The sequence below is a fragment of the Carassius gibelio genome, chromosome B13, assembly GCF_023724105.1.
Source record: "Carassius gibelio isolate Cgi1373 ecotype wild population from Czech Republic chromosome B13, carGib1.2-hapl.c, whole genome shotgun sequence".
Classification (NCBI taxonomy): domain Eukaryota; kingdom Metazoa; phylum Chordata; class Actinopteri; order Cypriniformes; family Cyprinidae; genus Carassius; species Carassius gibelio.
Genome location: NC_068408.1, coordinates 10,331,664 through 10,352,822, shown reverse-complemented (window position 1 = coordinate 10,352,822; position 21,159 = coordinate 10,331,664). Strand labels below are relative to the sequence as shown.

Below are 21,159 nucleotides of genomic sequence, written 5' to 3'. Positions count from 1 at the left end.
TTTTCATGTTAATATTTGAACCTTTTTTTAATAGTTGTGTTTGAGTCCTTCAATTGTCCTCAGTGTGATAAGATGGATCTAAAAATCATACAGCCACTGCTGGAAAGGGTTCGAATATGCAAAAGATTCTGGAAAATTGAAGAATCTGCAGGACCTGCAGGATTTTTCTGAAGAACAAAGCTCAGCTGAAATTTTCAGAACAAACAAGGAACTCATGAACAACCATCACAAAGCAAAAAAAAAAAAAAAAAACAGTCATGGGTCATCCAGGAAACCACATTAAGAACCAAGGGTTGCCAAACATTTCAATGAGGTTATTTTAATAATTTCAGCATTTTGTTTTTGTCTTATGGACTATATGTAAACATCTTTTATGTAAAATATCTTACACAGTACTACTAAATAAAAAATTACTTCTTTTGTGAAAGTTATTCACATTTTCACAGATTCTGCAAGGGGTTCCTAAACTTTTGTATGCCACTGTATGCATGCACACACACATATACAGTTTTGGGTATAATGCATTACTAAGTAATTAATTGCTGTAATTTAATTACTTTCCCCTTGAAAAAGTAAACTAGGGGATTACTTTTCATTTTAAGTAATTTAATTACAGTGTATAAACAGCTCAATTCTATATAAAACAATAGTTTACATCAAAATGGAATCTCTCATGTTATGGTTTTAAATGTAACTATCTCCCTTCAAATATTTTGGTTAGTTCAAGTACGCAAATTTATTTATTTAAAAGAAATACAATCCTCCTATTGTCCAACTGGTCGAGGATGATAGGGCTTTAGAAAGTAATTATTAATGCAATAGTATTGCAAAGAGTTTTGTGTGTGTGTGTGCGCGCAAAATTATGTAATGCAATTTGTTTGAGTAATTAGTACAGTAATCTAATTATACTGTTGAAGACATCATTAGTAACTAGTTAATAGAGTAATTTCACAACACTGTGTGTATTTGTATATATATATATATATATATATATATATATATACATATATACATACATATATACATGTATGACAAGATGGTTCTAGAAGTTCACAGAACTGACTCTGCAACAGCGGAGTAAAACCGTTTCATCTGAGCATATGACATTATGAGTATCACGAGCATTATCGTATCACATATCTCATTATTTGAGTTATCGTATATAGCATTTTTTTTCAGTATCGCACAGCCCTAATTTAAACTGGTTAAATGTTTCAAGAATCTATACACCAGATTAGACATGGTTACACTACAATTGGAATTCCAGACAGGGTTTTCCCTAGAGACATATTGGGAAAGACGGACATTCCCTTTTGAGGTTAATCTGGTCTGATAATGCTCTAGACCACTGCCTCCATAAGCACTTTTAAATTACAGCTTTGTGATTATACAGTCTGCAGGGAAAAAAAGAAAACACAGATGCAAAAGATCAACAAATGCAATGTTTCCTTATATAAGTCTTGTATATGGAAAAGTACTGCACAATTTAAGGATTAGATTTACTTATTAATTACCGAGCAGCAGGAGTTCCTTTGCATAGTTATCATTAAGAGCCCTATTTCTAAATAAAAACAAAAGTGAACTGTAATAACTTCATATAAAAAATGCTCTAAAATAAATAAAAGCGAAAATGCAAATATACATAGAATAGTTTATTCAGCAGAAAAGAGAAACTACCACTTTCATGAGCAGTCTTTCAAATTTAAAAAAGATTGACCAACTTTAAATAAACATCAGCGCAAAATATATACCCTAAAATGTATAAATGTATCCTAAATCTAAATATTTAAGTGCACCCAACTTTTATGAAAGATATAGTAACCAAAAAGATAATTACTAAGGCCATTTTCTCAAAAAAAAAAAAAAAGAAATATAAAACCAACAAAAAACAATTCTTCATATTAGGCCTTCATATGGCATTTTTTAATATTTGGCAGAAACCCACTGAATTAGGAGTCCTGTGTTAATAAACTAATGTTTGTTATAACATAGGTTTATTATTTGTTCATTAAACAATTTTAAAAACATTTTTACACTTAATTTGCAGTTTCATTTTCCTTTGTCTGCATGTTTTCCAAACTATATATACATAATGTTTCTTTCTACCTTAAAAAGGTCTGAATATTGCAGATACATTTTTTCTTATGCCCACTGCATAAACAGTGAAAAATATGATTGATGTACAAATATATAACATAGCATGGGAGCATGAGCAGCAGTCTAAATCCAAGATCACGTGTCACTTCTTGATTAACTGCTTTTGTGCCTGCTATACCATGCGGCCAACAATTCCTTTAAAATGGGAGGATTCTGAAAGACTATCTGTGTAGCGTTTTTGCAGAAGTGGAAAAGGTTTAATAAATCCATTTGTGTAGTGGATGCCAGACAGCATCAGACAGTCTCTCAACACACTAGAAAAAAACATTAAACACCTCTCTGTCTAAAAATAACAAGCTGAATGTTTGCACGACATTAAATAAATGTTGGGAGAAGGTCATAAGACTATTCGATAATGTAATCTTCCCCAGCTTGCAAACAGAATTCAGTTCTGTCAAACTTAGGCCTCAGTTTAGTCAAATTGAACAAGTACGGCAGCCCTTAGATGCTTTATCTTTCTTTTATTCCGATGGGAATCAGACATTTTATTAAATATTTGAATTCATGGCATGGCCCAGTGTTCTGGTAGTGTAGTGTCCTTTTAAGCTAAAGTGCTTTGAGTGGCAGTACAGGTGGCTGATATCACTGCTTGAGCAAATCTTTGAGCACAGCTCCACCGCTGGCCTCTGCCGACACAGGTACAGGTGTAAAGCTGGGCAGGGCGTCTGAGATGGGCTTCATAAGCAGGTGGCCCCCCACACCTGCAGTGCTGCCTGCACCTGCGGGATTGAGGAGAGGCACGGCTGCAGACCGGGGTGCCAGGAAGGGGTTTGAATCCCCAGTGCGCTTACCTGGGCCTGAAACACCTGAAAGAACACAGATCATAGAAATACAAGACCAGTTTCTACCAAGAAAGATAGTTATGATAATAACTATAGATGTGTTCAGACCAACAATGAATCGCAAAACGTAAAATCTAAAACCAGATGGATCTTAATTGGTTGGCAATGTGTGCATCGTTTATCAGGAGGAAAACATTTGTTCTGAAAGCCATTCCAACCATATTCTCCCTCTGTGTTATTATCATAAAACCTGTGTAGTGGACTTCCACATTTTTAAAGAACAAGAACAATTATTATAACTTTTTGGTTAACATCCCTGGTATGAATGGGCCTGACCTATAAAATGTAAAGGTTTTTTCTTTTTAATCCTGGACGCACCAATATTAAAATTTTGGCCAGTAATGATAAATTGAAAATCATTTGAATTTTATAGCTGATAAATAACAAATATTTCATATAAAATTTTATACCATTTTGGCAAAATAAAAATAAAATATTTGTATAATATTATAAATAATAATATAATTATTTGAATTAAATGTTTAATCTTTTTTTATTGCAAACTATTTATCTTTAGATGCACTATGCATTAAATTAAACAGTGATACAAATAAATAACTAATTTAGTTATTAGACTAATAACAAAAAAAACTATTATTTTGTAAAGTTCAGTCAAATAAAATAAAAAAAACGAATATGGGCTAATAACAATAATAATAATAAAAAAAAAAAAGTATAATATGCTAACAATTTACTCCTAGGTTTTGTGAGACATTATACCTGATGCAGGTGTGCTTGCAGTACTCCGGCCAGGTGGGGGCGCACTCAGAGGCTTGATGTCATAAACAGGTAATTTAGGGGCAGGAAGGGCAGGAGTAGACTCCACCTCCAGGAACTTCACAAACATCTCAGAGAAGGACTTTAAAACACAAACATTAGTGTAAGAGGAAGATGCATGTGTATAATAATATGTGTATTTTCATGCATTTCTATGCATGCCTACCGAATTAAGGTTCTGTGCATGGGTAGGCCTTTGGGGAGTGTTGGGTACACTCTGAACAGCTCTGCCTCCCAGCCAACTCGAGACCCATCCGGTCATCCCGCTCTTGCCTTCTTCCTGTAACAACTGCAGAAATAGAGACCAGTAAGTCAGTAGGACAGTAGGTCAGAGGGAATGTTTGTGTGGTCTTTGGTTGTGCGTGTAAAAATCCCAACATAACTGTGTAAAGTTCAAAGAGGTACTGCTACAAAAATGTCCCTGTCCTCAAAGCACTCAGACCAGAGCAAATGAATGCAACCTTTGAAATAAAACCACTGAATCAGACTTTTTAACCAAAAAAGGCAGACTGGGATTATTTTTAGTTGTAAACACAGAGATCTTGAGTGGAAAACCTAATGTGCAGCATGAAAAAAAATGAAAAAGGTATGGAGTGGAAAAAGAAAATATGGGTTGAAATGGAAAGTGGATTGTGTGACCCAGAAACACACACACTCATATTTACTTTCCTTCTCTCCCGCTTTCTTTTCTGGGGGCTGTTGGGTAATTCTGCTCACAACTCGCTGAATAGTTGGGAGTCTCTCCTGCCAGACTCCAGTCTACTTCTATGGAATTGTGGGTAAGGAAATGGTTTTGGGGTAAGGTTGGCATGAGCCCGTCATCTAATTCATTCTTTGTCTCTTGAAGTCTCTAACTGCTGATTTCTGCCTGCTGTGATGTCTGTGTCTCATATTGTTTGCATGCTTTATCAATCCCTTATTTCTATCTGTCATCTGTAATAAGAACCATCAGGATTGGACTTGAAACATGTTTTTATGACAAAATTTGAATATACGAGCATACTAATGAAATATATTAAAAACTATTTTAATGAAAAACAAAATGTATGCAGGTGTGAGGGTATGTATTAAATTCTATAAGGTTGTGTTGTCTTATGTTAATAACTAATGATTTTGTTTATGCCCTTTTCTGGTCCTACTGTGAACAATTTATTATGCATGCTAAAACGAAAAATAATACTCTCTCTGAAATAAATGTCCATGTCACTTAGGCTGCTCAGGATATTAAATAATGTTATCCAATAGCCAAATAGCTAATTAAAGTTTAAGCAAACTTGCATTCCCATTCTGGTATGTAACGCCCACGTTTCACAGTCAAATTAATTCCCATTTATCCATCACTGAATATCCAGCTTTACTTGGAAATAAAACACATTATGGAAGTAAAATGGGTTGCGAACAACTGGAGCACAATTTGTTGAAGAAGGAAAAACCCCACACAGATTTTGACCCTTCGAGGACAATAGCTAAAATGATTATGGCTTTTCCAAGAAAAAAAAAAAAAGAAAGAAATTAAGCCACATCCTGCTCAGAACTGATCTGTTCCTGTTATTGAGAAAATCAGCCCCGCCAGGATCAAAACGGAAAAACAGCAGTTTGAACAGAAAACAAATCAGCTCTATTAGCAGTCTGCCAAATGAATGCAGTCATATGTGTGCAGAGTTTCCGGGGATGCTGATGTGACGACTAATGCACGCTGTCCTAACAAGACCAGAAACCTCTATACCCAGATTACCAGCGAGGACCGAATGCAACTCGAAACCATCCTTCAAAGGTCTCAAACCGAAAAGACTTTTTTCAACAAGACCAGGGTGGGCAGCTTGAGGTTTGTGCCAAATTAAACACATGAGGTAAGATGAGTGGAAAAATCTGATAAAAACCTTCACGCTGACATCAAACAGAGATAATTGGGGGAAAAAAAATTTAGTTAGAGAACCGAACATAAGGAGTCAGGAGGTCAAATATTAAACCCACACGTTTAACTGTCACGTTTCAAGGGTGAGACAATAACTGGAGCAGAGCCACATTTGAGAGTGATGAAAAGCAGGAGGAATTCCTGAATGGTGAATGGCTGCTCCTTCTCTCTGAAAAATTGGACTTGACAATATCTGGTGATGTAAATATATGCAGGCACATGCACATTTGCGAAGAGGAATACTTGAATTTAAAAAGTCAGTTCAAAAGGGAGGATCAAGACAAATCCACAGTTTGAGAAGCAGAGAGCACTGACCCACCTCGGACACCTCATCTCGGTCCAACCCAAGCACATTACCCATAAGCCTCAGCACCTCAGAGCGCTTGTTTCGGGGGGTATGAAAATAGCCCAGGTAAAGATTCTTCATCAGAACCCTGTGTCAGAAGTAAATCATGTTAGATGATATTTCACAGGAACACCCTTTTGAAAATATTTGGATCTACATATGTATATATGAAATATGTTTCCAGTGCAGATGTGTTTTGGACTCACTTATCCACTTTGCCTTCGGTGCTGTTCAGGAGGTTCATCAGTTTTCTCTGAGCCTCTTCCAACATCTCCTGCCTCACATCCACTGCAAAGTACACGCAGGTACAAGTCTAAATATTTTGTGGTATTTTCCCATACATTACCGTCACAGTTAGGCTCGAGACTTATGGGCCAATTCATAAAACCAACACATTAATAAAAACTATTTAATTTGCTTATGTCTGTCTGGCTTCTGTCAGATATGGTCTAAGGGTCCAAAAACTTTTCCTAAACACAATTATTTTTAATTTCTGGCAATGAAATTGAATAACTGAACTTTATACATATACACACTACAATTCAAAAATCTTGGGTCAGTAAAACTTGTTTTTTTTTTTTTTGCAAGAAAGAAAGAAATTATTACTTTTGTTAAGCACAGGCATTCAATTGTACAAAAGAGACAGTAAAAATATTTATGTTACAATAAAATTGATTTTTCAAATAAATACTGTTCTTTTGAACTTTCTGTTTAACATAAAACCCTGAAAATGTATCATGGCTACCGTGGCTATCATGTCTGCTTTTTAAGACTGATAATAATGAGAAATATTTTTTGAGCACAGAATCAGTATATTAGACTGATTTCTGAAGGATCATGTGACACTGAAGATTTAATTAGTAGTAATGGCTAGTAAAAAAATCAGCTTTGCCATCACAGAAATAAATTACTTTTTAAAATATATTAAAATACAAAGCGGTTATTTGAAATTGTAATAATATTTCACAATATTACTGTATTCAGTGTAATTATTTGATCAAATAAATGCAGCCTTTGTGACGATAATATAAAAAATAAAAAAAAATAAAAAAAGGCACATTATTATGCTGAAGTTCCTTATAAAGTCACAAGCCACTGGCAAGTAGGTTTTATTTCCAGACAAAGCCAATTTTACATGCACATACTGTGTTTGTGAGATGCAGACAGAGCTTTCAGCAGGAGGTGGTATATGACTTTGTTATGCATTAATGCAAACAGTAGAGAACAAGTGTTTGTACTGAAAGAATAAGTATGTGTGTCTGCAGCTTAACATAAACAGTAAAAACGGTGGTATGGGGTTCAGTGTGTCTGGGAATGTCTCATGGAGTAAAAACAAAGAAGTGTGAGAATATGACGTGCTCCAAATGCCTTTATCACAAACGCCCCTCGCTGGTCCAGACCTTTTGGCTCTTGAAAACCCTTCTCCTCTGAGACTGTACCTCCTGAGACCACACGAGCGGAGCGATAAGAAAGGGTGAGAGAGTTCCTGTCTGCGCTAAACACCCTGGAATGTCTGTCGGCTGCACTTGTGCTTTGCGAAGCAAAAATGAACCATTCAGTCTACGGTCTCTTCAGTCGTTTTTGACAGATGCAGTAAAAATCCCAACACTCATCTCTCAACCTCCTCTCCCTCTCAGACCAACAGCACCGTATTGCTGATTTGGGGCTTGATACGGACAGAGAAGAAAGGGATAGGTGAGTTAGAAAGACAGTGTGGGTGGAAAAAGAGAATCTTTGTCTACATAATTTGGCTACTGACATGCCATAAATATTATCTCTCTGACAGAGAGGAGATGTGAAGGAATGCTAAACATCTATACCATCTAGAGACTTGGCTGTTCTCTGCATCTCTCTTACAAACACAAACATGTGTGTTTCTTGATGTATGCACTGATATGAATCAAACTTAAACCACTACATAAAGCACAGTCTTAAAGAGTCAGATATAATTTAATGGTTCCTGATGTTCCTAGTCCCATTGACGTTCACGATTCTCTTCAGACATATGGTTTACAGCACTACAAATCTGAGAAAATCTCAGATAATGTGCCATGAGTTGTGAGACAACTCGGCTTGAGAGCTAGTCTTTTCGCAAAACACTTTTGTGGCGTATTTTAGTGTTTTATGGGATTGGGTCTACTGTAATGGATATGATACGTGCTGTGCAGGTTCATAAGGGTAATTAGCAAAGTTACAAAATAGAATGCATTTTTTAATATATTATATATATATATATATATATATATATATATATATATATATATATATATATATATATATATATATATATATATATATTTTTTTTTTTTTATTAACCTATAACCACAACATGAAATCATTATGCATTCTAAATCCAACTGAATGAAATAAGTTACAAGAATCAAACTGACCCAGCCTTAGCTTTTTTTCTGTGGTTGATTAGTCTCTAAGGGCCATTTAATTTGAATTTCGTGTTTCTGTATTCTGCATCCTTCTTTATTAAAATAAATTCTGAGATTCTGAATCAGACTCAAACTGAATCAGGAAATAAATGCTGATACCCATCCTTTGTACTGCTATGATTGATTTATTTGAATTGTGTGTCAGCAAACGTCCAATGGGACAAAACCTTATTAAAATACTAACAACACAAAAATGAAGATGTAAATTAATAATTTTTCCATTAAATATTTATTATCTTTATTGAAATCACACAGACCCTTATAAAATCCCAAAATAAATTGGTTTTAATTAATGTAATACATCAACGACTCGTTTATCAAAATTAATTTGACCTTAACCAAGAGAAAACATTCCCATCTGAAGCTGCGAGAGGGCGCTCTATGTTGCTCAGTGCTCCTGTAGTCTACACTGAAGACATCCCTCTCGAAGCGCCCTCTCGTGGCTGTAGACGGTAATGTTTTCTCTTGGTTCTAAATAAATGCGACTTATAGTCCAGTGCGACTTATATATGTTTTTTTCCTCATCATGATGTATTTTTGGACTGACGCGACTTATAATCAGGTGCGATTTATAGTCCGAAAAATACGGTAGTCACATTTTCATGCCCTTTTTTAATCGAGTAACTGTGCATTTACATTCCATCTCCGTTATCACGAAACCCACGACACAGCAAAAACAGCTCCGATCACAGCGATCTCCATTCACCGGTTGTTGATGGTTGAAAATGCAATAAATGAAGATGTAGCTTTCAACCACTTCAGAGTTCCTGCTGGCGGTGCGAATTAAACCAGGAAAATGGCCCAATTTGGGGAAATTATCCTCTAGGCACCACCATGCTGGCCAATTCCTAGAACTACAACCTAAAGCCCCTATCTTAGCCACTATGGGAGGCCTTCAAATCAAAACGTTGAGAACCACTGTCCATCATTTCTAGGAAGATTTTCAAGCTCTGATTTCAACAGTCATTCACCTGGTGACATTTGGCCTTACCTTGTTTCTTCAGATCTTCTATCTCTTCCTCTTTGAGGTCCAGCTGATCAGTGAGGCGAGAGGCAGATTCTAGAGCTGCGTTTGCTTCATCCAGATTTATCTAAGATTACACACACAAACACAGAACATTAACATAAATACTAGTGTCAAACACGGTGCAGAATGGACAGAGGTCTGTACATAAGTCTGTTAGGACTGACTTGCAAAGCAGCTGCCTGATCATGAAGATTTTCTGCTTTAGTTCTCCACTCTTCTTTCTCCCTCTTGTGTTTTTCCAGTTCTGCTGAGTACATGGCTTTTTCTTCTGTGAAAAGAGATACAAATGTCACCATCATTCAAGACTGAAGAATTATTGCAGATTCCTCTCTTAATCCAAACATTTTAAAAAATAAATATCTGAATATTACACTCCGATCTACATTTGTAATTACTTTAATAGCCTTCATTCCGTACAAGAAATACTTTTTCTCTTAATAAATCACAATAATACTGGAATAGCAAATAATGTGTGCACTCGCCTTGTTGAAACTGTTCTAGCACCATCTGCAGGTTAGAGAGTGACACTGCATACTGGTTGACCTGATCCTGAGAAGCACGGAGCTGAATAAGAGCTTCATCTCTCTGTCTGACAACACCATTCAGCTGCTCCTGAAGAGACTCCACCTGCAGGCTAGCCTGCTGACTACACACACACAGTTTGAGACATTAGTTAGGATAAACCACTGTAAGTAATAATATATATACTTATAATATACAATGAGTATGTCTCAATATTTTCACATTTCTTGTATCCATGTCAGAAAGAAAAACTTTCTGTGGGCCAAGCACAAATGAGTGCATTAGACCATTTGAAAAAAATGATAACTAAAGATATTTGTTGATGTTTTTAAGCAAAATGGTTGAAAACCCATAGATGCAATTACTTGTAATGTGACAACTGCTTATTGGCCAATTACTTTTGACCAACAGGTTGTGCTGTCACCAAACTGATCTGGTGTTGTTAGTGTTGTTGGGTGACAATGACACAAAGTAGTAGTTCCCAATCCTGGCAGTGGAGGCACCCCAACACTGCATGTTTTACATGTGTCCTTAATCAAACACAAATTGGTTTGTCAGGGAAAGCAGAAATGAAAAATATGCAGTGTTGGGAACCACTGTGCTAAAGCATTGTAGAAACACAGCCTCCGATCCAGTTTGGCATCATGCCATTAACATTTTATGATAAGTAATTATAAAACTGTTTGATCTGCCAAAGCATGTAAGAACCAGACAAACCATCTAGAACTAAAACTCTAAAAAGGAGGTTTTTGGAACATATAAAAGGATGCTGGAAGCAAATGCTGTTGTTGTTTTTGGCATTTTTTGCCTTTATAATGGAAGGACAGTAATTTAGACAGGAAGAGAAATGGGAGATGGGAGGGTGGGGGTGGATATGTGATCCGGAAAGGTCCACAAGCCGTGACTTGAACTCGGGATGCCTGAAGCACAATGGCACTATATATTGCGCTCTGCCAATGAGGCTATTGGCCCCAACAGCAAATTCTTGTTTTAAGCAAGCAATCACACCAACAGACTAAAACAGACCCACCTTGCACTCTCCACAGCACTGGAGGAAGATGTTAACCTTTCTTCCAGGAGAGCCACTCTGCGTCTCAGCTCTCCCTCTCTGTCCTCAGCTGCCAAAGCCTCACGTGTATACGAATCCTCAATCTCTAACAGGTGATTGCGCAAACGCTCCACCTCCTGCTTCAGGCGCTGCTCTTTATCTCGTGTGTGCTGTAACTATAGACAGAAAGTGCATGAAAGTACAGCAATTCTCCCAAATGAAAAAATATTTTTAATGGATGCAACTGGGTATTAAATTGAATTGGGACAAGGTAAGAGTTATTGTTTTCAATGTTTTAAGTAAGGCAATAAAGCACAGCAATTTAATATTGGCCTTTGCTACCTCACTCTGAAGAGCAGTCGTCTCCATTTGTTTTTGTTTGAGAGCCATCATCACTTGATCTCTTTCCTGCTGAAACAACACTGCCTTCTCCTGCATGGACTTAACTTCATTCAACAATTGGTTCAGCTCACCAGATTTACCCTGCAGCACAGACAAAGGCAGAATAGGTCAACTTCACAACACCTATAGAACTAGAACAGTCCAGAACAAGTTGTATGCCTTCAGTGGCATTAACATTATAAATGTGAATTGTTCCCACTGCAATTATTTTGGAGAGTGGGTGAACGAGAGAATTAAATGCCAATAATAATAATTATATTTAAATTAAATTAAAAATTACTACTGTTCAAAACTGGATGATAAGCAAGAATTTTGTTTTTGAAAGAAGTCTCCTATGCTCAATTAGGTTACATTTATTTAATGAAAAATACAGTAAAAACAGTAATATTGTGAAACATTACATCAAATTTAAAATAATATTTTTTATTATTTTAAAATGTTATGTCTTCAAAGCTGAAATTCTTTGATTAATTTTTTTTTACATTTTAATAAAAAAAAAAAAACACAAACAGACAAACCTGCTCTTTATCTTTAAGCATCTTCTCCATGGCAGTGGCCTTCTCATTTACAGCACTGAACTGAAACTCTCGTTCCCGAAGCAGCAGTGACACCTGCATGTTGGTTTCCTGCAGGGCACGGAACTCTGTCTCTTTCTCACGAGCTTTTGCTGCTATCGCTTCATTCTCCTCCTTTAACTTCTTCACATCGAGTTCCAGGATCAGGGCACGCTCCTTCAGATTTGTCACAGCCTGCTTCAAGACCTCGTTGTCATTTTCACGATTACGTAAACTTTCACTCACCTAGTTTGTACAAGAAAAAATATCACATTAGGTTAGGATTAACAAAATTATTCAGAGATTTTTTGAAGCTTATATCAAATTTTATGTGCAAACTTCTCTTCCTCAAATCTCAATACTGACATGTTACTCCTTCCAGCCATTCAACACATCAGAATTGTAAGTCACCTGAGAAAGTTGGTCTCCCTTGGTCTTAATGAGCAGATCTTTCTCTCTGAGGGAGCGCTGTAGTGATTCTTGCTTATCTCTGGCCTGCTTGAGCTCCTCTGCATGGCTTCTCTGCTCACTTTCAGACAGTGATGCAGAATTCGACAAGAGATGATTGTTTTCCTGCAGAGTTCTTATCATGCTCTCCTTCTCTGCTAAAATTATCTGCATTGACTGCAACTCCTGATCTAGGTTCTCATCTTGGCCTGGTGGTGCCCCCTTCAGGTTTGGAGGGGCAAAAGCCTGGGTGGCCATCATAGCGGAAGCTTCTGGAGATTGCTTGACACTGCCAAGCTTCCCAAGCAGGACGTCTTTGGTACTACTTAGCTGGCTGATGGTCTGCTGCACCTGTGCCAACTCTTGACCTAACAATCCCAACTTTTTCTCTTTCTGCTCATAGCTCTGAATAAGTCTGAAGTAATCCACCGAGAGCTTTGAGCTGCAGTCACTATCTGCAGAAACCTGTCCCTGCAGCTTGAGCAGCTCCTCTTGAAGCTGAGCAGATTCATGCTGCATGTTCCTCACAGTAGTGATCACCTGCTGCTTCCACTCCTCCATCTTCTTCACTTGCTGTTTGAGAGTGTCACGTTCTTGTAGGAGCTCCTCAAACTGGTTGCTGCTAACACCCACGGAGCCACCACTCACAGAATCGCCTGCACTAGATGTCTGGAGGACAGAGACCAGGGTCTGACATTTCTGAGTCAAGGCATCAATCTCAATATCCTTCTCACGAATGATGCGGGAGAGGTTCTGAATGGTCTCTCGAAACATCTCTTGACTGCCTGAAGGGTCGCTCATAGTGGAGAGACGCTGGTTTTCTTGCTGGAGCTTCAACAAGGCAGCTTCCTTGGCTGCAACAATGTCCATAATTCGATGGTAGTCTGAACGCAGCTGGCTGTTTTCTCTGGCCTTCTCGTTGAGCACGGCCAACACCTGTTCACGCTCCACCGCATACGCCTGCAACTGCTGCTGCATGAACACCACATCTTGACCATGGCCACCAGATACTCGAGCGTGGAGCGCCTGGATTTCTAGATCTTTTTGAAGCACCATCTGCGACAGTTTTCCCAGCTCATTTTGAGAAACCACAAGCTGGTCAAGTTGTTTGGTAAGAGACAGGTTCTTCTCATTTAGCTGGTTAATCTCAGTCTCTTTCTCCTTGATGCCTTTCACAAGCTTCTCAATCTCCACCTTCGAAAGGTCATGTTTCTCGTTACCGTTTTCGCCATTCAGCGACTGGGTCTTGTCTTCCTGTAGGATTTCTATGGACTGTATTTGACTCTGTCCTTGTGTGCTCAGGCCCTCCACTTCTGATTGAAGCCGAACAATCTCCTCATCCTTAGCAGTGATGAGTCTTTCGTAATTGAGTGAGCTTTGTTCATGTCTTGTCCGTGCTTGCTCAAGTTCACTCTGTAGCACCTGCAGAGAACGCTGGGATTGCAACGCTGTAGCCTGCTGCTCCTCTGATAATTTTCTCAATGATTGGACCTCTTCTTCAAGTTGATCTCTGGAAGCTTTGTGCTGGGCCACTTCAGTCTCAAGCTCTGTGATAATGTCCAGTGTCCGTGGCTCTGACAATAATGGCGCTCTGCTTTGCTGGTCCCTCAGATGGTCGATCTCTTCTTTTAGATGGCTATTTTCTTCCTTCATGGCTCCAAGCTGTTTGTCCTTCTCCTCCACTGACTTTCTTAGAGAGTCGCACTCATGAGTTGCTCCCAAGAACTTGCGCTCTAATTCCTGTTGTGCTTCTGCAGCTCGAGCTTTTAAGGTTTCGGCAAAGGCATCCTTCTCCTGCAAAAGCTCAGTGAGTTGATTTTGGCCGGCCACAGTGATGTCCAACATCTCACTGGTGTCTCTGTGGTCAGAGACCATCTGCTCCATCTCACGCTTGAGCTCTGCAATTGAGAGATCTTTTTCCTGATTCAGTTTCACCATTCTCTCGTGTTCGGTCTGTAGCGCAGAAGCATCCAGAGAGCTTGCTCTGGTTAGGTCGTCGACAGTTTGTTGATACTGTTTGGCCTGATCTGATAGTCGCTTCTCAGTCTGGCTTAGCTCAGATTCTAACTGGGTCTTCTCTAGTTTCAAAGCTTCAATGCGGGTCTCTTTCTCCAGGGACATCCTGCTTAGAGAGGCTTGACCATCATGGATCTGCTTTTCCAAACGGTCAATCTTTTCTAAAGCCTGAGTGCTCTCTTCTTTCAGCTTTCTGTTTTCAATTTTCAATTCAAAATCCTCTGAAACGGCCCTCTCGTAGGAGGTTTTTACTTCTGCTAACTGAATTCTCAAGTCCTGGATCTCTTTATCCCTTGTCTCAAGTACCTTCCTGTGTACCTCTAATGCATTTCCCTGCTCTCCAGAATGACTTATCTTCTCATGAAGTTCAGTAAGTTCTGTCTCTCTTTCCTGAAGCATCTTCTTGAGGTCAGAGGACTCCTGCCCCAGCTCTTTGCCCAGATCCTGTGACTTGCACAACTTTTCCCTCAACTCTTTTACTGTAGATTCCAGTTGCTGCTTTGCCATGTGCAGTTCATTCAAGGAGAAGGCACTTTGACTTAGCTTCTCCCCCTGAGCTTCCAGCTCCAGTTGAAGAGTACGTTTCTGGTCAAGGGAGGAGTTGAGATCTGACTGAAGATAGGATTTTTCCGCATCAGCCTGGGTTTTCTGCAGGGACAGCTGGTCCTTCACTGCAATAAGATGCTTGAGAAAGAAAACTGTTTAAGTATGAAGTATATCGACTCAAATTTTAAATACATTAAACAGATCCAATAATTGTATTCTGTCTAATAAAATGAATGCACTGGTTCAAAGAGAGTACCCGTGTGGCCTCTTGGTTCTGCTGGTCCAGTTCCTCCAGTTCAGCACTGAGTGTCTCTATATCAAGATGGGCTTGCTTTAGAGCTTGCTCCCGTTGGACTAGCTGACTCTTTAGGTCTGAAACTTCCTGTGACAGTTCCATAACACTTTCTGACTCTCCTTCCTTCTGTCTCTCCTCAGCCAGGGTCAGCCTCTCAACTAATGCAAGCTAATGGAGAAAAAGAAAAAAAAGGTATTAAACTAATGTAAGTTAAGTGTAAATTTCCATTTAAATGATAACATGCAAATGTCCTTTCAAAAAGCTACTGAAATACTGATGGCCCCATATTCAAAGATTTTTTTTATTTGAAAGTTCAGGAAGAAACGGGTATTAGTGTGTACCATAATATTGTCAATATACACATACCTTTTCTCTCTCCACTTCTTCCTTCTCTTTCCTGATGGTATCAATGATGGTGTTGAGCTCCAGTATCTCAGCATGTTCTACTTCTGTAGGACTGCTCTGAATTAAATGAAAACATTTATTTATTTATTTTTTGTATTTGACACACATCCCACACTTACATTATTTGCAACAAGAAAGAGTCCAAATACTTTCTTTCTTTTGAACATTTTATCAATTGTTTTATATTTGAATCCTCAGCATGGATAAAAACATTAAATATTACTGGGCTACCAACTTCTAAATTGTAAGGTTTTTAGCAAATTTACCTCACTGAGAGTCCTCAATCTAGCCATCTCTTTCTCTGCACCTTAAATAAAATAAAAAAATATAAGAAATATGAGAGAGCAGTATCAGAGATTTTCCCCATTCAAGAACATATGATTCGATCATACACATTTTCTTGTGTTCTCTATACCTGCCAGAGCTTTTTTCAAGGTTTGTATCTCATTGTCATTCTGGGCTTTCAGCATAGACTTCCCTTCCTGTTCCTGTACTCGAGCCTGGAGTTCGTATACAGACTTCTGAAGGCGACTGTAATTCTGCAACAATTCTGTATTTTCTGCTGTAGTCTCCTCCTTTTCCCTCTCTAGCTTGGCCTTCTGACGCTCTGCCTCCTCAAAACTGGCCAATAGATCTCTGTGCTGTTTGCGCTGAAGCTCTGCCTCCTCCTGTAAAGACTGTATGGTCGATTGCAACTCTTGAAGTTTGGCGGAGTCCTGTACTGTGGTTGATTTTTGGACAACACTTGCACCTTCTGAAGAAGAGGGATATAAACACAGCATTGTGCTCAAAATTCAACTGTTATTTTCAAACCTACCAAATACAAAACCGAACACGTTATCTGGATTTAAAAAGTTCAGAAATGTCCTGACTTTGATTTCTTATATCCATCAATGTTTCTCCTCACCACTTTGAAGCTGCTCCTCAAGCTCCTCGATTCTCTCCTCATACTCTGCCAGCTCCTCTCTGTGGCGTTTTGAGATTTCAGCCATTTTCTGCCTCTGGGCATCCTGCAATGCTGCCAGTTCATGCTGGTGCTCATCCACCTCCGGTGCCATTTCCTCTCTAAGCTCCTGATTGGGTCAGAACATCAGTTGGTTTAAAAACAGAACCAGATCCCAAGCACTGGCCAACAGGAAAGCACCTACTCTTTGTTACAGATGAAAAGGTTTTTCACCTTTATCATTCTTTGCATATTCAGAACTTCACCCTGGTCTCCGTTACCATCAACTCCCGGTAGCTTGGATGCCTGATGAATTGAAACATAAGCAAATATATAATAAATAATCTAGTTTATAGCTTATAGCTCACATTCTATAATTGTAAAATTAAAAGTGACCTGAGCAACTCTCCTCCAATGGGCCACTTCAGCTTCAAGACGATGCACCTCATTGGAAAGACGGTTAATTTCCTGCTGTGACCACAGGACATCACTGAGGTCCACCTCATCACCATGGAAGCCTTGATGGACAGCTGTAGAGTGGTGCAGAAAGGAAGACGGAGTAGTGGTAGTGGCAGCAGTGGTAACAGCTAGTACAGCAGCATCATAGGAGGATGAGCTGGCTGCAGCCTGAGCAGAATGTTGGAGTTTCTGAACCTCCTCCTGCAGACCGCTCTGACGGGCCTTGAGGTGACTGATCTCCACCTTTACAACAATAAACAAACACACAATATCATCAGTATGATTCTAAACTTTTGAAATTCTCCCACTATAATTAGATAAGTGCAATTCTTTTTTTGAGCCCAAACCTCTTTCTGTTGCAGGAGGCTTCTGTATTCCACTGACTGCTGTTTGACCTGAATCTCTGCCGCCTCCAGCTTCTCCTCCAGCTCAGAGTTTATTCTTCGCAAACGCTCATACTAAACCACACAAAGGCAAATACAATCTTAAAAATTTAATTGCAGATGTCAATGCACTGACAAAATGTTTTGAACAATTCATCCTTTAACTGATCAATCGGATCAAATGTGCATTTTTAATCATTAGCTTGGGTTAAACTAATTTTACTTTGTTGGATCAGCAGCTATGCTTATGATTTCTCTATTTTGTTTCTATGTTTTGCCACGGGATTTACATCCCATAATTTTCTGTAAAGTTGCTTTGTAACGATTTCTATTGTAAAAAGCGCTATACAAATAAACTTGAATTGAATTAACTGAATTGTGGTGCATAATTAGGCTTAAAAAAAAAACAATGTGTGCAAATAAAAAGTAGAAATGTCTTCATTTTCAAGCACACCGTCAAGGTCTCATGACAGAATTGAGAAATATCTTCAGCATTAGACTAATACTTTTTTCTGCTCTATTAATCACCTCTGATTTTTGTGTTGCATATAAAGTCTCCAGTTCTTGCAGTCTAGAGCTGGACACCTGCAGCTCAGAGCCAGCATCTGTAAGAAAGGAACATCATTTCTAAGTCTCTGAAAGAGAAAAAACACATACTAACTACAAGACCGCACTGAATGAGAAGGTTAAAGATGAACAATCCTTGACAGGTGTATAGAAAGTAAAAATATCAAACTAAACCACCAAAGGCCTAGTACTACATTCGCATTTAAAGGACACATTATTCAATTGTTTGGTGACTGTTCCTTTAAATAGGCTACCAACACTGCAGGAGGATCAAGTTCGGTTATTTTAACCTAGCAGCTGCATAGCCCCAGCAGATATTACATATCTATAACCAACAAGTACACTTAAATAAATACAGACACCTAAGCAAATTACTGAAGATATTAAAAAACACAATATAAACTAAACAGCTGAGAGTGAAAAAACAACAATTATAGGTAACAGCTTATTTTTCGTTGACAGTTTTTGTCCACAAGCTCTAAACAGTAAGGTTCTATTTCAACACACTTCAGGTTCACATGCCAAACGAGTTATTTACACACAAAGCATACTGTGTTTCAACCCCACTTGCAAATCTCATGTATGCAAACAAGAAAACATGAACTTATTTTCATTATTTAATGCATAAAATATGGATTTGAGAAAAACTAGCACAAACCGCAGCAGGTCTGAGGTTAAACACAGTTAGCTAAACTATCTCACTACATTTGGGCATTAAAGGGATAGTTCGCCCAAAAAAGAAAATTTGATGTTTATCTGCTCACCCTCAGGGCATACGAGATGTAGGTGACTTTGTTTCTTCAGCAGAACACAAACCAAGATTTTAAGCTCAAACTGTTGCAGTCTATCTAGTTAAAGCCTTTAACTAAAGCAACTTATAACAATAATAGTGACAATCCATCTGAAGCTCTGTCTTTCTCAAGGGCACATTGCATGTAGGGGGTCTCTGTTGCTGTTGAAGAGGACAAACCCCTACCAGGTGTCACACCTGCCACTTCCAAACAGCCAGCCTAAAATCATTGCCAATATACCACTTGTAACAATTTACAATAAGTTTATATATGTTAAAAATAATTAATGCAATAGATGACATGAAATAGCAATAAACAATATTTTTTTTTATCTACTTTATTGTTATTTGTACATATAGGCCTAACTACTAATATATTTTTAACAATTAAAATTACAAATATTAACATTATTATTACTTAATGTACAAGGAATGAACAAGAATTAACAATAAATAATATTACAATGAGCCTTTTGAGCCTTTATTATTAAATGCTGTTCAGTGCTTGCATGACACCTAATGTTAGCAAATATACCTTTTGGTAAAGCGGACACCACCTTTATATATATACTCAAGGTCTGTCTGCTTTGTTGGAAGCTGCTGATCAAAGTTCTCGTTGTGCTCTGTGTGTGTCTGTCCACTCCTCCAACGGTCAAACGGGGCATATTGTTAGTAAAAATAAATAAATAAATAAACTGTACTTCTGTGTTTGCAAAATTACTGAGCCAGATACAAGGAGCAAGGCAGAGATACACACCAAAGTGCTTAATATTAAGTGACCATTCATAAAAGAAAGAAACATCCAGCACTTTCTGGATTAAGGTCAAGTCCCTAAACTGAAGCCGAAGCTACATGTCTAATAGGGATTCAGCACCTGTATGCAAACAAACCTCTTACCCGGTCTTACTATAATTACTTCAGCATCATATGACATATGAAGAAAATTACAAGGGAAATCCTAAAGCGAGAGTTTAACCAAAAATTAAAACTCTGCCATTTACACACCCTAACATCTTGTTTCTTCCAAACTTGTGTGACTTTCTTCTCAAAAGGAGATAGGCAGAATGACAGGCTCTGTCATTATTCACTTTCATTACATGGAATAGAGGCTCCACTTCCCTAATATTTTCTTTTGTGTTTTTTGTGTTAATTTTCATTTTTGAGAGCACTTTCCTTATTTCTTCGACCAGATGCCAATGTAAACAAAACCACATCTTTAAAAAAACTACTAAAGTATAGTCACATCTCAACAATCAGACAATTAGCACATTAAACAGTGAGATTAATTTGGAAATATACAAATGAAGCATAGCTAGAGTCAGTATAGTCTACAGTTGTGATCACTAAATATAAATGTATAATAGACAATAATATAACAAAACAGTTGACAATACTGTACACACTGTAAAAGTACTAAATGTCTGTATGGAAAGTGAAATGATCTTGACTGTTGTCAACTCACCTCCCACTTCCTCGGCGCTTTCCAGCAGAATATCTTTGGTAAAATTAGAGATCTGGCCGGTGAAAGAAGACAAACTTCCCCCGACCTGACCCAAACTCTGACCCAGGCCAGAGCCTAACCCTCCCAGCCAAGACGACATGATTAGCCGAACCGGATCTAACCCTAAATCACCGACACGGGCCTCTCAGACACACACACAATGCGAGCGAGGGCTTCATGTACTCAAGATAATTAATAATAACTAGCGTTTTACCCTGGTTTGTTTTTCATATACGTAATAATAATTAATCAGCGGCGGATCCGGATTCCAGCTGGTTCAAAACTTCATGACATAAACAAAGACAAAACGCCGGGTTGAACGTGTTAAATCCACAGGAATCACGAAGACCTGGTCGACGGCTTATATCCACGTATGGACAGGCGTGTTTCTGGTGAGGGTTTGGTTTGGGTCACTGTGTTTTTAACGCGGGTTAAATGCCAGCTCGACCGCGGCCATCACAACCGGACTAATCATCCGTCAGCGGAGACGTGGACAGCACAGATGGATCATGGGACGGTGGAGGACCAACACAATCCAGCGCACTCTTTCCACGCCTTAACAGCGACTCCACTGGACAGAAAGAGTCCTGCATTCATGTGATAAACCACTCCTACTTTTGTTTTGGCCAAGTTTGTCTATATCTCTGATGCCATAATCTATTTTTTTGGGGGGGGGGGGGGGGGGGGGGGGTGTCAAATATGAAAAAATTTATATATTATATAATGACTTTTTTATTACAATATTTATATTATAAGTATATTACATGCACTAGAAC

At 38.3% G+C, this 21,159-nt stretch overlaps 1 protein-coding gene across 1 annotated transcript; it reads right to left on the bottom strand.

The window, feature by feature from the left end:
* Positions 1–1,821: 1,821 nt before the first annotated feature.
* Positions 1,822–20,944, bottom strand: LOC127969988 (thyroid receptor-interacting protein 11-like). The gene is made up of 22 exons (XM_052572147.1): positions 20,345–20,944; positions 18,054–18,130; positions 17,490–17,600; positions 17,080–17,385; positions 16,918–16,989; positions 16,648–16,813; positions 16,156–16,494; positions 16,007–16,047; positions 15,702–15,797; positions 15,297–15,503; positions 12,443–15,178; positions 11,996–12,277; positions 11,418–11,558; positions 11,058–11,251; positions 9,988–10,151; positions 9,670–9,773; positions 9,470–9,569; positions 6,244–6,325; positions 6,011–6,125; positions 3,943–4,065; positions 3,720–3,858; positions 1,822–2,963 (listed from the first exon to the last, which is right to left on the bottom strand). Exons 1-22 carry the CDS (start codon positions 20,481–20,483, stop codon positions 2,740–2,742), a joined length of 5,958 nt encoding a protein of 1,985 aa, XP_052428107.1. The 5' UTR covers positions 20,484–20,944; the 3' UTR covers positions 1,822–2,739.
* Positions 20,945–21,159: the final 215 nt, after the last annotated feature.

Coding starts and splice junctions, on each gene's coding strand:
- LOC127969988 (XM_052572147.1), bottom strand. CDS start 20,483: ATGTCGTCTTGGCTGGGAGGGTTAGGCTCTGGCCTGGGTCAGAGTTTG. Junction 15,504..15,701: donor AAGAAGTGGAGAGAGAAAAG/GTATGTGTATAT, acceptor TTTCTCCATTAG/CTTGCATTAGTTGAGAGGCT. Junction 4,066..6,010: donor ACCGAGATGAGGTGTCCGAG/GTGGGTCAGTGC, acceptor CTATTTCTGCAG/TTGTTACAGGAAGAAGGCAA.